The sequence below is a fragment of the Penicillium lagena genome, assembly GCF_028827675.1.
Source record: "Penicillium lagena strain IBT 129212 chromosome Unknown utg000008l_segment0_segment0, whole genome shotgun sequence".
In the NCBI taxonomy this organism is placed as follows: Eukaryota; Fungi; Ascomycota; class Eurotiomycetes; order Eurotiales; family Aspergillaceae; genus Penicillium; species Penicillium lagena.
Genome location: NW_026623229.1, coordinates 135651 through 154852, shown reverse-complemented (window position 1 = coordinate 154852; position 19202 = coordinate 135651). Strand labels below are relative to the sequence as shown.

General features: G+C 52.9%; 5 protein-coding genes across 5 annotated transcripts; 3 read left to right on the top strand and 2 right to left on the bottom strand.

Annotated features, from left to right (window-relative positions):
• Positions 1-401: 401 nt before the first annotated feature.
• Positions 402-3693, top strand: N7510_010593 (tetratricopeptide repeat protein; the record flags this gene model as incomplete). Its single annotated transcript, XM_056982518.1, has 2 exons — positions 402-1766; positions 1822-3693. Coding segments are annotated over 2 exons (3237 nt in total), but the record flags the coding sequence as incomplete, so codon positions are not given.
• A 1436-nt stretch (positions 3694-5129) lies between these two features.
• On the bottom strand, positions 5130-7250 carry N7510_010592 (patatin-like phospholipase domain-containing protein; the record flags this gene model as incomplete). Its single annotated transcript, XM_056982517.1, has 1 exon — positions 5130-7250. One exon carries the CDS (start codon positions 7248-7250, stop codon positions 5130-5132), a length of 2121 nt encoding a protein of 706 aa, XP_056828011.1.
• A 2351-nt stretch (positions 7251-9601) lies between these two features.
• Positions 9602-12103, top strand: N7510_010591 (leucine-rich repeat domain-containing protein; the record flags this gene model as incomplete). The annotated part of the gene is made up of 2 exons (XM_056982516.1): positions 9602-9643; positions 9695-12103. The coding sequence occupies 2 exons, from the start codon at positions 9602-9604 to the stop codon at positions 12101-12103; spliced, it is 2451 nt and encodes an 816-aa protein (XP_056828010.1).
• A 2407-nt stretch (positions 12104-14510) lies between these two features.
• Positions 14511-15684, top strand: glcA (type 1 serine/threonine-protein phosphatase catalytic subunit GLC7; the record flags this gene model as incomplete). The annotated part of the gene is made up of 4 exons (XM_056982515.1): positions 14511-14687; positions 14751-15152; positions 15227-15526; positions 15589-15684. 4 exons carry the CDS (start codon positions 14511-14513, stop codon positions 15682-15684), a joined length of 975 nt encoding a protein of 324 aa, XP_056828009.1.
• A 2157-nt stretch (positions 15685-17841) lies between these two features.
• Positions 17842-18861, bottom strand: sar1 (Arf family GTPase SAR1; the record flags this gene model as incomplete). Its single annotated transcript, XM_056982514.1, has 5 exons — positions 17842-17882; positions 17951-18250; positions 18317-18422; positions 18485-18588; positions 18843-18861. The coding sequence occupies 5 exons, from the start codon at positions 18859-18861 to the stop codon at positions 17842-17844; spliced, it is 570 nt and encodes a 189-aa protein (XP_056828008.1).
• Between the last annotated feature and the right edge of the window lie 341 nt (positions 18862-19202).

The window sequence follows — 19202 nt, the reverse complement described above, 5'->3', positions numbered from 1 at the left end:
AGGAGCAGAAGCACTAGTGTGTCAAACACAGCAAGCCACTGGTCCCAGGCATCAATCAATCAAGAGAAGGGAAGAAGAAGAAGAAATGGAAGAAGAGTGATGGGGAAAGGGAGGGAGGGATGTGGAGGGGTGTTGGGGAGTGAAGAGGAAAGAAGAAGTTTTGATGAGGGAAAGAAAGAAGAGGCTTTTTCTGTTTCAGGCCGCGAGATCACGGGGTTGGTTCTACCGCCCGCTCTGGGCCTGGAATGGCCATCCATTCCTCAACCTCAATCATCACATCGAATATGGCAACGGACGGGTTTGCAACCTCATGTTGTATGTTTCTTGCATTTGGGCGCCCGTGAAATAATTCCCCCATCTCGGTGCTTCAACGTCGCATCGGCTTCCCGGGCATGGCCTAGCCGAGCAGCCATTCCCGCACCAACTATGGCAGACTCGGACTTGTATATGGAGGGAACCTCCCCCCGGAGGACTCGGTCTACCCGGACATCGATGAGACCGTGCAGTATCCGTGGCAAGGCAACCAACCGTCTGCAGCGGGAGATGTCCATACCTCGGTGATTGATCCACGTTTGTATCGAGATCTGTTTGCGCAGAACGCGTCGGAGGAGGCTGGCCCCGCTTACTCTGAAGACGATGACGCCAATGAGGAAGCCCTCTCAGATGAAGAACAGACATATCTCAATGCCGAAGACGTGACCGACGATTCGGACTATGTCTACGCGGAGGACCAAAGCACCAGTGCAGAGGATGAAGATGAACCGGCGGAAGATGACGACGACGATGATTCAGTTGCCAGACGTCGCCGACGCCGTGGCGGAGGGCGTTTCTCGGGCCGTTATGGCGCTCGCGGTGGAAAAGGCATCAGAAGAGGGCCGCGCAGGCCGATCGAGCCCAGTCCGGAATTCAAGATGCTTCATTCAGAAGCCACCTCGGCCTTCATTGACGGAGACTACGAAAGAGCCATTGACCTGGTGAAACGAGCAATTCTGATCAATCCTGAGATGTTTGCTGCCCACTCACTTCTGTCGGAGATCTTTCTCGCCCAGGGCCAGAAAGACAAGGCCTTGACGGCTCTGTTCAGCGGAGCCCACACGCGACCGAAAGATCCAACCGTCTGGGCCAAGGTTGCTCGACTCATTATGGAACGCGTTGGGGAGAATCGCAAAAGTGTCTTGAACGACGTCATCTACTGCTACAGCCGTGTGATCGACATTGAACCCAGGAACTATAACATCCGGTTCCAGCGAGCTGCAGTCTACCGTGAACTGGGATACAATGGCCGGGCGGCTGGCGAATACGAGCGCATTCTCAAGGAACGTCCTCACAACGCTCGGGCACTCCGACATCTTGCCGAGACATACATCGATCTAGATGATGTTAAAAAGGCGGTGGATCATTATGCGGACAGCATCGAATATTTCATGTCGCGCAGTCCAGATGAAACTCTCGATTTCGGTTGGTCCGATGCCAATATCTATGTCGAGCTTTACAGTTACTTGAACCAGCACGAAGAGGGATTGACAGCCCTCAAAGGGCTCTCACGATGGCTGTTGGGCCGCAAGGATGATACTATGTGGGAGGATTTTGATGAAGACGATCGCGAATGGGATTTCGATGATTCCCCTCGCCGCATCAAGACCGATGGCTATATCCCCGGACAATGGCCGCTGGAGAGCTATGGACTGGGACTTCCGCTTGAACTCCGGATCAAAATGGGTCTTTTCCGCTTGAAGATGGGCGATCAGCATCAAGACGAGGCATTGGTAAGTAGATCTCCCGCTCCTGAAGAGCGATAGTTTCTAACAAGGTGGATTGCAGCATCATTTCGAGTGGTTGAATCCGGAAGATACATCTGAAGGAGCCCGGATCTATGACTATGGTGATCTTTTCCGAGAAGTTGCCGATGCCCTGAAAGAAACAGGCGTGTTAGAGGAAGCGCTTAGATACTACGCTCCAATCCAGCAGACCACGGAGTACGCGGATGTTGGTTACTTCATGGCCATGGCAGGGTGCTGCATGGATTTGGGCAAAGTAGAGGATGCAGAACACTACTATCTCATAGTCGCCGGGAATGACACTGCCAACATGGAGTCACGAGTACAACTCGCAAAGCTCTACGAAAGCCTCGGCATGAGCGAGCAGGCCTTCAAGTACGTCAACGAGGCAGTGTTGATCGGTCGACAAGAATCCAGAACCCGACGAAAGAGGAAAGACACTCGGCTTGAGCAACTGGCCATGGAGTTTAGGATGGCGGAAGCCGGAGAAGCTCTGAAAACACCTGGGCTCAGACCTCCATCGACAACGTTGACAACATTGACAGCCGGTAGGGGGCAAGCGGGACTGGGAGAAGGTAGCCGGACAGAAGATATTCAGTTCCTATATTCGAAGATGCAGCAACTCGAGCCTCGGATAAAGGAGGGTGCGGCAGAAGCCATCGAGGACTGGCTCGATATTGCTGACGCTCTGCTGCGCGATTTCCGATCCAACCGAATCTTCTACCCCATGCTTCGCAGCATTACCTTCCAGGGATATTCGGTCGATGCGCACAAGAAAGGAAAATCCAAGAGCAGGATCATGATGGACGAAATGCAAGAGATGGCCGGTCGTCTTCAAGAATCACTTGGCGAGGTGACCGATGAGTCCTTGCTGGGGGCCATCCCGAATGACTACCACGGCATTTCCTTTGACGACTGGCTTGACATCTTTCTTCAATATGGCCTGCTTTCAACGGAGCAGGGCGAGTCGGAGGAAGCGTATGAAGCATTGAATGGTGCGGCCATGGCCAGTGTCTGGTTGCACAGCCAGCCCAAAACCCGATTGATACATATTTGCTGGTTTACATGTGCGCTCCGGGCTCAAGATGAAGAAGCCCTTTCCAACGAGGCACGCTGGTTCATCAAGGAGTACCAGTTCGTCACAGACACCTATCGACTCTTCTCCATGCTGAGCCACTTATCCGGCGACCCTCATCGGTCACTCTTCCATTCCTCTCCAAACATGAAATTCATGCTCCGCCAGATCAAAGCGATGGACTTTACTCTGCCCGACGTCTCCCGACCTCAGCCATCACGGCCCTCCATCTGGAAAGAGCGCGCAGCTCTCTCGACCAAGGACGAGTTCGGCGAACCGATCCCTGCCAAAGAACTAGACATCGCCCTTCTCGTGCTCTATGGCCATATCCTCTATTCGGGGAACAGTTTCTACCCAGCTCTAAATTACTTCTTCCGAGCATATGCGCTGGACGACCAAAACCCAGCTGTTTTGCTTTCCATCAGCCTCTGCTACATCCACCACGCCCTCAAACGACAGTCCGAGAACCGCCACTACTTGATCATGCAAGGCCTCTCCTTCATGCATGAATACCGCCTCGTCCGCGAGAAACCGGGGACTCTGCTGCAGGAGCGCCAGGAGATGGAATTCAACTTCGCCCGTGTCTACCACGCCCTCAGCCTGGTCCATCTAGCCATCGAGGCATATAAGCTGGTGCTGGTGCTAGGCGAGCAGATCCAGCGAGAACAGCACCAACAGGAGAGTGGTGAAGACGCAGTTATGAGCGACGGAACCGGGCCATCGCAAACTTATATCGAGGATTTCTCGCGCGACGCCGCCTTTGCACTACAGAACCTTCACGCTCTGAGCGGTGATCTCCACAGTGCAAAAGCGGTCACTGACAAGTGGCTCGTTATATGATGGGAGTAGATCCGTCTTGGGGCATTCCTTTCACGACCGTCGCTTCTTTCCTTTTGGCTATCATGTGTCCTGGGCATGGTAAGATGCCGATTTTTCCGTTTGCTTTAGCGTGTACGATACGACGAACATTTGACTCGGAGTTATTCCTAGCTATGACAGCATGCAAAAATGAAATGTACACTAGGCGCTTTTTGCATCCGTTAATTCAAAAGAAAGCCTAAAGTGACTTAATTGATCCCCAGTATCCTCCCACCCCCGTCGTACTAGCATCATCGCTTGCCACAGATCTCCACACCCTATACTTATTGCAGTGTCCTCTAGCGTAATAATGCATTTGCGCATAGGCTTAGATTAAATTCCCCACTGATTCTCTTCCAATCTGGCATGCATAGTTATGTCATCTCGTGCACCACACGCTGTAGCATGACGTCGATCACGCTCCTGCGAGCCAGTGGGGAATTAATTTACTTTGCTGTGATTTTAGGGGTTTTACACGGTTCGATACATGCATCTAATGCGCCTTCTGCGACGCGATGCCACCCTCCCTCGATCCTTCGCTCCTCCACTCCCACTAGTTAGTTGGGTTCGAGGCTAAGGACATGATGTCAATGTCTTCTCTTACCTTTTGTTGGGGGTATCTCACTAGATGTGCATACAGTAGTTTTACTTTATCCTCTGCTTGATATCCGAATCCTTGAGCATATGACATCTTTACCAGACGTTATTTGCTAAGCCCTCAGTACTCGCGTAACCCGTAGTCCTTCGTTTAGCAGGTGAGTGATGGGCAGACGTCAGTCTTGTCAAGCCCGCTCGACGGGACAAATTAAGAGCAAATAACAAAAGAGTTAGGGTTCGAGAGGACTGCCAATGAAAAAAAGAAGTTGTATTCATACACAGGGTAGAACTAAGTCATCTTGTATAGGCTAGGTATTACATGCTACCCTGTTCTCTGCGTTCCCAGTCTAACAGAAGTGAACTCATAATGCGAATAACAACCAAAGTGAGCAAAGCCGTGATCGTCGTAATCTCGTGTGCAACAAACCAAACGGAGGAAAAGGGGGCATCATGAAGCAACAAGTGATACAGAACTCCTTGATAATGCACGCAGAGAATGCAGGCAGAAAATGAGTGTGGTATGGGGTATGTGCATGGGGGGCGGGAAACAAAAAAGAGGGGGAAGGTCGAGACCCCGAGATGCTGGTAGGACGACGAGATCCGAAAGTCTCCGAGCAAAAGAGATCGACAAGAGCCGCCTGTCATGTCGGGCAATACTGTCTGCGCGCGGGGTGTTGAGGGATAAGGTTTGTGACGGCAGAGCGAGAAACGCGGGTGTCCCGAAGAGGGGGTTCGAATTCCAACCGATGCTGGCTGTGCGACGTCATGGCTCGGGAGAAAAGGTTCACGCACGGCTCCATGACAACATGATCAAATCAGAATCAAGTGACAATGGCATCCTCGTCGGTGTAGATATCGTCGTCAAAGAACACAGCTGATTGGCGGCGCATTTCCTCGATAACACTGCTTCGCCGGCGAGAAGTCGGGGTCTGGGGGCGCGAGGACGCAGTTGAAGCGTTGGAGCTGAAGCCGTCTCGCTCAGGAAAGTTCTCGTCCAACCGCCGGACCAGCGCGTCGTCGTCCGAGGGCTCGTGCTCTGGATGACTTACCCGGCGAGACAGAATCGGGGACAGAGCACGGCCCCCGACGGTCCCTGCCGGGGCGCACTGCTTCAGACCCTTCATGATTGCAAACTCGATCTTGAGTCGGTTCTGAATGAATTGAATTTTGGAGAAAGCGCTTTGCTGGCCGGCGTGGAGCATGCGCGCTAGTCGTTCCGGGCTGGGGTCCGAGAGGATATGATAGAAGTCGGACGGGACGGTCTTGGGCCAGAGAGTCACTGTGCCGCTAAATTTCTGTAACCAAATCTCACTCCAGTCCTGGCCCATTGGTCGAGGGAGAAGCTCCAAGTGTCGGAGAACGCGGAGCCATTTGTTCAGGTCCAGTTTTATATACTGTTCGATCGCAGTGCCCAGGAAACCGCCGCGCCAGCCGCGCCCCTTGCGATGCGTCACTGGTCGTCCAACAGTGCCTCGCGAGCTGAAGAAGAAGAGGTTGATGTGCGGGTTGACCTGAGAAACGATAGTGAAATTCACGTTGAAATGCAAATTAAGCGCTTTGATGGGTATATCGGTGCGTAAACTGCCATCTTTCCACTTGTGTCCGAATGAATACGGTGCGAGTGTTCCATCGCGTCTCTTGGTCATTAGCACCACTGGATTAAGAATCCCTGGAACAGCTGCCGAGGCCAGCACGGCACTCCATATAACGCAATCCGGGCAGGTCAGATAGTTGGCTAGAATGGTCGGCGAGTGAGGGTCCGAAGGCACGCAGGTGACGTTTAAGACGCGGCCCGTCCGTTCGTACGCTTCCCGGAAGGTAGTGGACCCTCTGCAGAACCAACTGCATTGTCGAGCCCAATCGAGGGTGTCGAATCGAGCTCCAGTTCGCCACCAGCGACGCATCCACGTGGGAAACCGTTCGTGACAGGCACGAATCCGATGAGCGAGGGCTGGCACCAGTAGGTGCTTCAGTTCTTCGTCGGTGCGCGTCGCGACTAAGCCCGCCACAAGCGCGCCTCCAGACGTACCCGTGATGATCTCCGGCAGGACATTATTATCCAGGAGTGCCTTCACGACACCGAAATGGTAATAAGCGAAGGTTGCTCCTCCCGAAAGACAGAGGGCAGTGCGTCCGAAATTGGTATCCAGGTGTTTGAAGTGCCGGTACTTGGCCTCCTTGTCAATTTGTTTGCTGTCAAGAACTAGCTTGATGCAGGCGTGTACTTCGTCGATGTATTCCTGGACCAGATCCTTTGTCCCGGAGTACGCCTCACTGTAGACGCGAGGGTTCTCCACTCCGGCAAAGTTGTTCTTGACGCACGCCTCGAGGATAGCCTGCAGCTCCTCCACGGCAGGCGGTTCACTAGCGTCGATGCGCCGGTGCTGCAACTCCCATTCGGCATCCTTCCTGGCATCTTTCAATTGAGCCACGACCTTGTTGATCGTCAGGTGATCGTAGTAGGCATATTCATCCTCCTGCTTCCATTTGACATTACCCAAATGGGCATCCAGCTCTTGGGCAGCTTTTAACCAATCCGGATAATTGGTCTTCGTCCACAGGCTTCGACGCAGTTTCTGGCGCTTGCCGCGCCACGTCACGAGTTGCTCGTACAGAAAGATATACACCCGGACCAGTACGTAGCCGATACTGAGCACGGTGATCCACGCGAACACGGTCACCAGAAACGGCCATTTCAGGAGCGTGTAAAGCACACCTTCCCTCGTCTCATCCTTGCTTCGCTTTGGGGCTTTCCGGCGCTTGCGAACCTTCTGGTTGATCGGACGCCAGTCGTTGATGGCCACCAAGGTCAAGCTGTTGGTCTCGGGCGCATTTAACGCTTTCTCGAACCGGTGCAGGTCGTCGGGATCGATGAATTCTCGATCGTAGTCCGGAAGCCCAATGGGGTCGTATGGATCGGGGGCTTTCTCGTCCGGGATCATGTTCGGCGAGCAGGCATGCCGGCACAGAGATGGGTGAGAAGGTTGGAGTCGGTGTTGTGTTGTACCTTGATTGCAGCTGGCGGTGATGACATCAGCGTCACGTGGTCATGCACCAGCCACAGCTGATCCGCGGTGGCTGGTGGCGGGCAGAAACCCTAATCAGCAGATGGATGATCTTACGGGCGCGGTCATCTTCTTGCCCGTGCACCGCCAGTAGGTAGTTCTCTACAGGGCAAATGGTACGAGATGTAGGCGAGATGTGGCTGCTGACATTCCACGCCCGAGTCATTCATCGGTCGGAATTCGGCATCTTCAATAATAACAATAATAATGCTACCGTGATTGCCGGAGAGCCCATATCGCAACGACATTGGCCGCTCACCCCCAGACCGAGACAAGATTGGAATGTGTCCCCCGCCTACCGGCGACCGCGAGTGTTCAGCCCTCCAAATTTGAGGGATAGCCCGCCAGAGGAATCTGTGCTGATCAAACACACCCCATAGTCCCCGAGCGGCACACTCTATCTCACCGCTAGATGGTCGCTAGCGACGAACCCAGCGTGAAGACGGCAATCTCCCAACTGCTATTGGCAGGCGCCTCATCGGGAGAATTGCTTTGGAGCATGGATCACACTGCGTGTTGACGTGCCGCGCAGACGAGCTACTGCGCGATATCGGACCCGGACTCGTCGTCCTGCTAGGATCTCAACGGCGATGCTACCACGATGTATTGTTCGGTGTGGAATGCTTCCGGGTCACTACGAACAAAAAGAATCATACCTTGTGGTGTACATACGATGGATGGTCAGGTGACCGTCGCGGCCCCCAGTTGTCGGTCAGGGATGCGAATCTCAACGGGGCGAAACGGGATGATTTGCAGCAGCTGCAATTTAGGTGGCGCGCTGGATGCACGGAATGGTGGTTAATTAGGCTCAGCTTGGGCCAACTGCGCTTGTTGGTGGTTCTACTGGACAAAAGCAATTACCTCCATGCGACAATGTATCACTCTCACAGCTGAGCCATCACTAGTATGCCCTACATCGTCCAGTGTCGCCGCAATCCCAATTCCCTCATTGTTTGCCCTCGGGTCAAGACCACCGAAACTCCTATGGCGCGATAGGCGCCCCCCCGTGGTCCCGTTGAAGTTGCCTTTAGCCCTCGTTGGCCGCGAGAGACGTCAATAATCCTACCCGGATCCGCATTGGGCCCTCTGCAGGCCGCTAGTTAGTCCCCCGCTTACATCTTGGCATCTGCAAATGATGTCTCCCCCAATCAGCAGACACCACAGCCACCACTCCGGCGGGATCGTCTAATCTCCAGGATGCCTGGGTTCCTCCAAAGGGTTCGGGGCCAACTTACACGCAGGGGGGCAGAGGGTGAGAGGGGGGGCGATCCAATGGACGATCATGCATTCCCATGTGTGTCTTTCATTCCTGGGGAATTGCCATTGCGATCAACAATCGGGGAAGTATGTATCGGCGAAAGTACATAGTGAAGAGTACCCCGCGCTGTTTGATCCGACCCAGGGATCATAGGCCCAATATACTTCAGGGGGTGAAAGTAAAATGGAGGATGTTGGCCATGGTGAATTAAGTCCAAACATCCCTCACATAGATGAGATCCCTGAGATGAAGGGACCACAGCGAACCATGGTCGGGGCTGATAAGAATCGTAGCGGGGCGCGTGAGTTATCGTTTGCCGTGAAACAGAGGAATGTCAGATGTCAATGCGAGCTGACGATGGTTCATGACCCGAAGAGATTGGCAAATATCCCTCTCCTACACCAATCAGCCCGTGACTCGGCAGTCCCACCCGGGCCTGCATGGTGTGTGGCTGCTGGTGCTGGTGATCACTGCGCGGCCGCCACTGATTAGGATTTGTTTTGTTTTTTTTTTTGGGTTTGGTTTGGAGCGGGACGAGGTGAGGTGGGGGACCTTGGATCATCAAGAGAGTTAGGACCAGTCAGAACGTAGCGTTGCCACCACACTCCGAGAGGATGGAGGATAATATCCTCTAGAGCCGAAGTAAAAAAAATACAAAAATGTGCTGATGGGAGAGGCAATTAGTTAGACCGGCTTATTATTGATTTATTGGGTTATCGACACCGTCGTCTTTAGCGCCCGCCGCGCCTTCGCTTCGGCCCTTCTCTGACTCTCTCCTCGCTCTCTCGCTCTCTTTTTCCCTCACTGTTACACTCCCTTCTCCTTCCCCCTCTACTCTCTTCCTCTGGTTTTTTTGCTGGTTGCACCGGCAAAGATGTCTCCCTTCCCTGGCGGTACCTGCTGAGCGATTCCATCTTCTGAGCTCTCTCCGAGCGAAGACCTGGTCCGTCTGGACGTTACCTCGACGACCATGGAGAAACTCAACACAGAAGATGGACAACTCTTCATCAAGGTCGGTCCCGAAGAATACCCTCCGTGCCTCAAATCCACTGACCCCGTGTAGAATCTCGCCAGCTTCGTTCGCACCCACGAGAAGGCGCTCGCCAATGCTCTGCAACTGCGACGCCAGCCCTCGAAGACTAATGGCGCAACTCCCCAATCCCCGACCAGCGCGAGTGCTTTCTCCTCGACCTCCCTGGCATCGGCGTTGTCCTTCGGTGCGCTCAAGTTTACGACGCAAGCCCTGAAGCCGGCCAAGCTCACCCTGACCCCCCACCATCTTTTCTACTTGCTCTCGCGCTTCGAGGACCTCTCCATTGCTGTGGGCCCCATGAACGTTCGACTGGAGAATATCCATACCGAGGTGTCGCAGTCCTACGTTTCCTTTCTCAATAAGCCCCAGCGCTCCAGGGGCGATAGGGACTCCATCCACTCCGTGTCCAGCGTTCGTAGCGTCATGTCCGGTATGAGTGGCCTCTGGTCCTCATTTGGCCTCGGATCAAAGGATTCCCCCTCCCGATCGGAGAAAGCCAAAGCGGCCCTAGAAGCAGACCTGAAGTATCTCTACTCTGCCTTCACCAAGATCCCCTGTCTGCGCCTCGCCCCGGACCACCGCGCTCGTTTGATTCGTGGATACGAAGAATTTCCTTTCGAAACGGCTGTACCCTTGCATTCTTTCAAAAACCTGAGCGCTTTAGAGATCATTGACATAGACTACCGCTCCTTCTACGGCTGGGACCGACTGTCTGAGCAACTACGCACCTTGACCATCAAGCGTGCTCACTTAGATGACCCGGCGGACCTGCTGACGAGGATCGTGCTGGATGATATCAACCGGCGTCGGCGGCGGTCCGCCAAGTCTCAGCAATCACCGCTACTTGGATGGACGGCCGGCACCGGTTCAGGTTCCCAGCCGGTTCACCCGGGCATGGACCACGCCATCCCTCTTTCTGCTCCGGGGTCCCCTATCGCCGACACTGCCTTAGGAACAAGCAGTAGTCCCAAAGCGGCCTCGATGGTACGAGCTGGGTCGGAAGGGGCAGACAGAAAAATTCGCGCTAGAGCTGGAAGCATCTCGCCGACTCGACCACCCATTTCGAAGCAGAGTCACCGCCACAGCCGGGCCCAGTCGTCTCGTATTCGACGCACGGGCTCAGGGAGCTCAAACTCGAGTGAGACGTCGGGTGGTTATCGCACTGGCAGCTCCTCCACCCTTCTTCCTGGAGTACTCCACCCGTCCAAATGGCGGTTCTTACGACATCTGGGTCTTCCGGAGAATTCATTAACGTCTGTCTCCGCTGCCAGTCTGGCCCCCGTAGCCAATACGTTGAACTCTCTGGATCTGTCAGCGAACCTCCTGACCGAGATCCCCGACAGTCTCGCATCCTTGATGTCTCTGCGAGCCCTCAATCTCTCTCAGTGCATGATAGATTCTCTACATTCGCTATCCCGGAACCCCCTTCCGGCTATTACAGCCCTCAACCTTCGCGGCAACCGTCTCCGTTCACTCGCTGGCATTGAAAGACTGCTGTCTCTCGAGAGACTGGATCTACGTGACAACAACCTCATGGACCCCACCGAGATAGCCCGACTGACCGGTCTCCCTGAAATACGGGAGATTTGGGTAGCTGGCAACCCGTTCATCAAGACACACTCCGGCTATCGCGTCACGATCATGAACCTGTTCCGTCGGACCCCCGGTTATTCAGAAGACATCATCATCGACGGCCGCGCCCCAGGATACACGGAGAGAAAACAGCTCGTTGACCGAGCAGCGGAACCCGAAGCTGCACCGGTTGTGCGGTCGAGCGCGACAGATCAGTCAACAGTTGTACACAAAGTCGCCACTGTCGTACTCCCCGACGGTATTGCAGCGGCACGGTCGTCACAGGATGCGGGGGACTCGCGGCTGCGGACTGTGCAGCGGAATGAAGGTGAAGGGGGGTCGAATCGACGAAAGAAGATTCAACGGCGCCGAATCGTCGACCTCTCACTGGACAATCCGTTCATGGCAGATGGACTCGGCAGTACAAGCGCAGCGATACCCCCGGTGCTCCCAATTCAACAGATCCAACCCCCGATGAACCCATCTATCCTAGTCCCTTCCGATCCCCAATGGAAGCTGGATAGCGGAACTCAATCTGGATCATCCAGCATCCAGAGCCCTGGAAAGCATGTCATCTCCCCAAGTCCTCCACCCTTGCAGGCATCCTTGATGCAACCGCCGGCCCTGGTCAAGGACTGGTCCTTGGACGAAGAACTCTGTCGTCAACAGTTGGAGGTCCTGCGGCACGAGGTGGGCCATAGCTGGCTCACGGTACTGGGAGACCATGCCTGGGACAACTCTCATAAGGACCTAACAGCTCACCTAGTTGGCTCGGGCTTGGACCATTCGACAGCCCTGCCAGCCTCATCTCTTTCCCGCGCCAACGGCCAGGCTATCGTGAGCAGTGGCCGGACATTGAGCGGCTAAAACATATACGATTGTCGATTCTTACCTTCCTATCTTCAAGATACACTTCTCATAATCTCCCGAGAACATTGTGTGGCATTCTCGCGTCTATTGGTCTATTGGGATGAAACGAAACCCGAAGCCACAAGTGGACCGGTCATCAGCTCTACGAAGACCTTCCTTTCGACGACTCTTCTCCCGTCAAAGTGCATTGTTTCTGGCGTCTTTGTTTTGTTTCTTTTTTTTGGTTTTGGGTTACCCACGAGATATGGCGGGTCGGATGTATGATCAAATTTACGGCCGATTGAACCTCTTGCTTTTACTGTGCTTTTGTTGTGTTTACCGTTTTCCGAAAAGACAGGCGCTGGCGTGTCCTGTCTGTACCTTGGAGTTGGCGTTGGTGGATTTTGTGCTGTTGCTTTTTTTTCTCCTATTCCCCTTGTGCTATTTTGTTTTTTGTTGTTGTCTTTGATCGCATGAGACATGAGGCGCGAAGAGCCAGATTCTCAAAATAAAGCAAGATCTTTTAAATCTTCTCTTCTTCCAGACCACAAATGATACAGGCTGCATGGTATATGTCTCGTAACAAGCTTGATACCGAGTACATGGTCAAAGATCCCACCGCATCAATTTATCCATCTCAGTCACCTGTCGAGCCCACGTCCAAGCCCCATACTCATTAAACCCGGCCTTTTCATACAACTTTACTCCGTCGAAGGGCATGGAGATATGATATGCTGTTTCTGATTCTCTGATGGTGCGGAGAGTGGCTAGCCTCTATCAGTCAGATATACTAATATTCATATTCACATTCGAGATGCATGCATGCAGCTCCGCTGCTTGCTGCCCTACCTACTAACTAGTCATCTTGCAGTGGGGTTTCTTTTGAATTCGGCCCGATCTCTATCTCCATGTCGTGGTTTCACAATCAGTACCCGTTTATCTGGTTGCTTAGTGCCACTTCTGCGACTATCACAAAGCAATCTGGGATGATACTGTGGTGCTTGACGAGGGTGCGAAAATACTTCCGATAGGCCTCGAGACACTCCTCACGTTGGAAGAAGAGATAGACGTATTCTGGCCGTTGCGGTGGACATCTACTGCAATATGGGAGATAAGTCGAGTGGTGTTGCCTGTCGTATCCGGATGTCGTTGGACATTTCCCTGAATTCCCGAAAGGAGGGTATCTCGATCTGTAATTGGAGCAGAACACTACCTCGACAGACTACAGTCCGGGCCGGTGATGTCTTCCAGACATGTCCCTAGAGATCCTCTGTAGTAAATAAATAAATGCCTAGGCAAATAGTTGGAACTGTCAGCTTCGGGACCGCCGGTCTTATCGGGGGGGGTGCCTGGTGGAGCCTAGCAGGACAATGACATTATAGACTCTGCATCCTCAGGGTAAGTCTCGATCGAGTCTAGACCAGCAAGAGAGAGAGATTTCTACATCATGACCAGTTTTCGTATAGTAATTAGGGGAAAAGGCGTGACACAGACAGGCCTACACAAGTTGGATCTATATATAACAAATGGCCCAGCCAAACAGGCAATGCAAACACCGCTTCCCGCTTTTCTCGCCCGCCAGAATCTCGCTTTCTTTCGTGTTCTCACTTCTCCTTCCTTCTCTTTTCTCTTTCCATCCCCAATTCCCGGACTTTCGTTTCCCACGCTCGTCCTCGTTTGTTTTGGATCCCTGCGACCTTTGTCATCTCCCCCGACCGATCGCCCGCGAAGAGTTTCCAGGTCCGAAAAAAAATTTCTCCCTTGATTGCCCTGACTCCCTTCCCACACCCCTCCTTCCTTCACCATCATAACCCGATTCTCTCCACCTCATCAACCCATCGCCATCGCGTCGATTCTTATCGTCTGCTTGGTTCACGGCCTTGACCACATCGACTCCAACCGTCTTTCGCTCAGCCCCAACTTCCGTTGAGGCGCCCAGGAGCCGCTCCCCAACCGCCCTTTCGTGTTATCCACGCATCCGATTCACTCTCCGCAGGCGCATCGTCCACCTCATCTGGACTCTCCGTCCAACCCCTGATTCCGCGGCCGTAGGGCCCTTTTTTCTTCTTCTTGAGTCTCTTGGTCTCGTTGAACTCTGGTTTGGTAGGTCACCTTTGTCGGATCCTTGTTTTCCCTCGGACGAGTCCACCCACACTTCCTCAAGGGGGAATGATAGCAAAGAAAAAACACGCGTCTTATCTTCGAGGCCCCATTTGCAGCCGTCTTGAAATACCTCGGGATGCTTGAGAGACCTCGCTAACTTATCACCCTGAGTGTGACAGGACATAGCCGCCGCGTCATTAAATCTTCACCGTCCATCCTCCCGATCGCTCCGGAGTCACCCCTTCCTCCCTCGAATCCCTCCATCTCTCTTTTTCCTTTTCCTTTCCTTATTTTTCGTGTCATTCGTTAGAGGCCGACCGACATGGCCGACCAGGAAGTGGATCTGGACTCTATCATTGATCGGCTGCTGGAGGTGAGGGGCAGCCGGCCGGGCAAGCAGGTGCAGCTGTTGGAGTCCGAAATTCGCTATCTCTGCACCAAGGCCCGAGAGATCTTCATCTCTCAGCCGATACTGCTGGAGTTGGAGGCCCCGATCAAGGTAAGTCGCGTGTCTGCACCCTCAACGGGGGAGCCCCGCGGGTCTAACGTGTCCTCTCTTCAGATCTGCGGTGATATCCACGGCCAATACTACGATCTCTTGCGGTTGTTTGAATACGGCGGATTCCCTCCGGAGGCCAACTACCTTTTCCTCGGCGACTACGTCGACCGTGGCAAGCAGTCGCTCGAGACCATCTGCCTCCTTCTGGCCTACAAGATCAAGTACCCGGAGAACTTCTTTGTTCTGCGCGGGAACCACGAGTGCGCCTCGATCAACCGTATCTACGGATTCTACGATGAGTGCAAGCGACGATACAACATCAAGCTGTGGAAGACGTTCACGGATTGCTTCAACTGCCTTCCCATTGCAGCCATCATTGACGAGAAGATCTTCACCATGCACGGCGGTCTGAGCCCCGATCTCAACTCTATGGAGCAGATTCGCAGGGTCATGCGCCCCACGGATGTACGTTTTCTCTTTTGTTCCTTCTGGCCGAGCTTTCCGCAGCTGAAGGCCCCATGCGCTAACACTGACAACAGATCCCCGACTGCGGCCTGCTCTGTGATCTTCTGTGGTCCGATCCTGACAAGGACATCACTGGCTGGAGCGAGAACGACCGTGGTGTATCGTTCACTTTTGGTCCGGATGTGGTCTCGCGTTTCCTGCAAAAACACGACATGGACTTGATATGCCGCGCTCATCAAGTCGTGGAGGATGGGTACGAGTTCTTCTCGAAGCGTCAGCTGGTCACTCTATTCAGCGCACCCAACTACTGCGGTGAATTCGACAATGCGGGAGCCATGATGAGTGTCGACGAGAGTCTTCTCTGTTCCTTCCAGGTGAGTTGTCTTTGTTTGTCGAGACGTTTCCCACACTAACCACTTTTTTTTTCTCTGCATAGATTTTGAAACCAGCGGAAAAGAAACAAAAGTACGTCTACGGTGGCATGAGCTCCGGCGGGCCCGTTACTCCTCCGCGCAAGCAAAAGAAGAAATGAGAATCAATACGAGCTTCCCCATGTGCAGCAGGTTCGGGCGGAGATAAGTCTCTTGACGGTCAATTCTATTCACGGCGCCTCCACGTATGATACACCCACCATCACACCCACCACCACTCATACAACCTCCGCCGCAAGTCCCCGGATTCTTACAGTACGAAACGATGCACGATGATCGAGGGAACTCGCCAGTCTTCCCACAACAAAACCCAAACAGCGGTGCCGGCCTCCTTATCACCCCGTTTTTTTCTTCTCGAAACAAGCCGATAATATCCTCACCCCTTTCCAAAACCACACACGGAACAAACCCCGGGCACCCGTGCGAACTAGCGAACAATCCCCCGCATCAAATCATCATTTCATGGCCGAAGCCTGTGCGACACACCAGGCGGAGTTGAATGAGTCCTCTTTTGAGTTGTTTTCTTTTCCCGTCTTTCTTTTTTGTTTCCTACCATCTGGAACGGTTTTTACTTTTTCGGCATCCTGGAAGGGGTGGGACTGGTTATGTTCGTGATGTCTCGAGTGTTTTTTTCCCCTTCCTAACCTTCTTCCCCCTTCCCGCTCACCTTTTTTTTCTCTCCGAAAGCTCATGTCGTTGTCTTCTGTTTGTTTATCGTCTCTTATTCTAGTCTTCATCCATTTTTCTGTTCCTTTACCTGCTCTGGTAATGCCTCGTCTGGTAACCTCGGTCTTGCCACCACTAGTTTGGGTACATTGTCTTCAACAAGGTAGGTCGGCTAGCGTGTTCACCGCCCATCTCTTCTGAATAGATTGCTAGTCCGCAAAGAGTGGAGTAGACCAGTTCCAGATCTGCAAGATGGGAGGAGATATTCCCTTGCATGGAGTGGGTAATGCGTCTGTAGTTCCCGTTTGGCGCATTCCGCGGGCCATGCATGCATGCATGCATGGGGAATATCTGCTTTGCCCTGCCGATCCACCTGGTCTGCTCTTGGGCTTCACGCTTCCAGATTGTCAAAAACGGCCTTTCCATCCTTCCATCCTAAAATACGACCTCCAGGACACCAGCAATATGGTTTACAGACAATGCATCTCACCTGTATATTGCCGAAGAACTAACCATATGGGATACAAGAGCAGACAGAGGCAGGGCACTGATACGCTTGGAGTCGAGGAATAGTTGTCATTTCGAGATCACGGTAGATGGGTATTAACGAATTGAATTGATGAGCTGCTTGCGTTCTCTGTGTTCAGCTTTTGCATGAGCCTTGTCTCCTTCTCTCGCATAACTTTGGTCTCAACTCCTTCAATCATTCCAAGGCTTCGATACGCAGGCACTCCATCCAAGTGGATTTAGTGGGATTCGCAGGGTTTGGTTCCCTCAGTACCTTCAGCTGAGCGAATGGCAAATAGCTTATACATTACAATTCTGGCGCTGTTGACCTGCTTGGCCGATTGGACCAACTATTCTTCTTTTCGGATTCTTTACGGTTCCTCTGTCTGGTCCTCGGAGGATCAGTGCACATTCCTTTGGATAATGAAGGCGCTATTCGCAAGTCTTGTTCTGCGCAGTCTGTGGTCATATTTTCCATTTATCCTCTGATCAATTTGTAACGGCCACTGAAACAAACAAGTCGTTAAACAGACTTTGTTTCTTGTCTTTCCTATGGAAGTCTAAGTGAGGTTCAGGTCTTTTGGCTGAAGTTAACTGCAACTGCCTAACAGCAAGGACAACAGTACGCCGCCGAGCAACCACACACCGAACAAATTGGATCGAAGAGAGGAGACAACACGAAAAGAATTCGTAATTAAAAGCCATGGATTGTAGCAACAGTGATAGGTAGTAAGGTAATAAGAACATGATCAACAGGAATAGTAGGAGACTTCCGCACTTGAAGTCGGGGATTTAGGAAGGACACGGGAAGGGGAAAATCTAGATATCGGAGAAAAAGCGAAATGGGGGGACCGAGGGGACGGGCAAAGGGTGATTGGTGATGGGGTGGTTGGGTGGTTTCATTTCATTTCGGTTTCAGTGATAGTCTCGTCCATCCATCCGGTCAGCCAGTTCATCCAGGCTTGCGTTCTGCTTGTCTCAATCAGAAACAGAAGTCAAAAGCAAAGACGTCTAACCGTGGGCTTCAGAAATGGAAGGACAGCAACAGCAGCGAAGACGCGAGTCCCTTTTTCTCAGGACTCTGTCTAGACATACTGAGACAGCCACCTGATACCCTCACCGTATCCTATAGGGCACAACAAATTAGCACGTATCTCACAAATATTCTCGAAACGAAGACAAAAAAAAACTCACCCTGCCGCATCACAACACTGCACATGAAAACCTCAATGGGCCGGATGCCCTCAAGCGGCACTTTGCCCTTGCCGGTAGTCTGGTACAGACCAAGCTGGTGGCGGAGCTCATCCTCGCTCACGGCATCAGGGTGATCGATCTTGTTTCCAAGCACCAGGAAGGGAACCTTGGCCAGATCCTCCATGGCGAGGAGGGCGTCGAGCTCGGCCTTGGACTCGGGGAAGCGCTCGTAGTCCTTTGCGTCGACCAGGAAGACGATCCCGCTTACTTCGGGGAAGTAATCCTTCCACAGGCGGCGGGCTATCACACATTATCAGCGGACCTGTATGAGGTGGATGAAGAAGGGAGTGGGGTGGCTGGACTCACCCTGCTGGTGACCGCCCAGATCGAAGGTTGTGAACCGGTTGTTGCCAATGGCGAGTTCCTCCGAGGTCGGGTGTGCGGTGGGGGAGAGGACGGCAACGCGGTCGTTCTGAAGGTGAAACGGTCAGTATCTATCTGTCTGTCTCGTCTCCGCAAATCAACAGTACTCACCTTCAACATGTGGAGCAGCGTTGTCTTTCCGGCGTTATCCAGACCGAGAAAGAGGAGCTTGGCATGCTTGTTCATAAGACCCAGCGATGCCAGAACATCGTAAACTGTATGAAATCAAATCAGTAACGGCGCACAGAACGACACCCCTCCCGGTGTCCTGTTGTTCCCATGTCACAGGCATCACGCCAGAGGGAACCGCGGCTCAAAACATCTCGGGTGTTGGAAGTCGCGGTTTCCAGGTGGAGGACCTAGCATCTCCAACACTAGTCCTGGACTGTGTGCAATGTCCAAACAATCTTCCCCTTGTTGCTCTGCCCGACTTATAGAGACTGTGATGGGTGGGTTGGACGGCACTTACACCAGTTGACGATCCACATGGTGACGGGTGCAAGCACTTCAGGAAACGGAGGAACCTCGACAGGAAGGAAGAGGAGATGGAGTTGACAGTCCAGAAAAGGGCTGGGGGTTGAAGTGTGGATGGAGTCGGGGAGGGAGAGAAGCAAGAAGACAGGTTGCGGTGATGTTTTCGGGGATCGGTTGTGGTAAGTGGTGGCCTCAGGCAGCAAGATCGGCGGTGGCAACAACCCAGTCTTCCGAGGTTTATACACACGAGAGAAATATAGACCATTATTTATTGGATTGAAATACTGGTATAGTAATATCTCTAGTTCATATGATACTTCAGTTATCCTCCGCTATATCCACATACAACCAAATA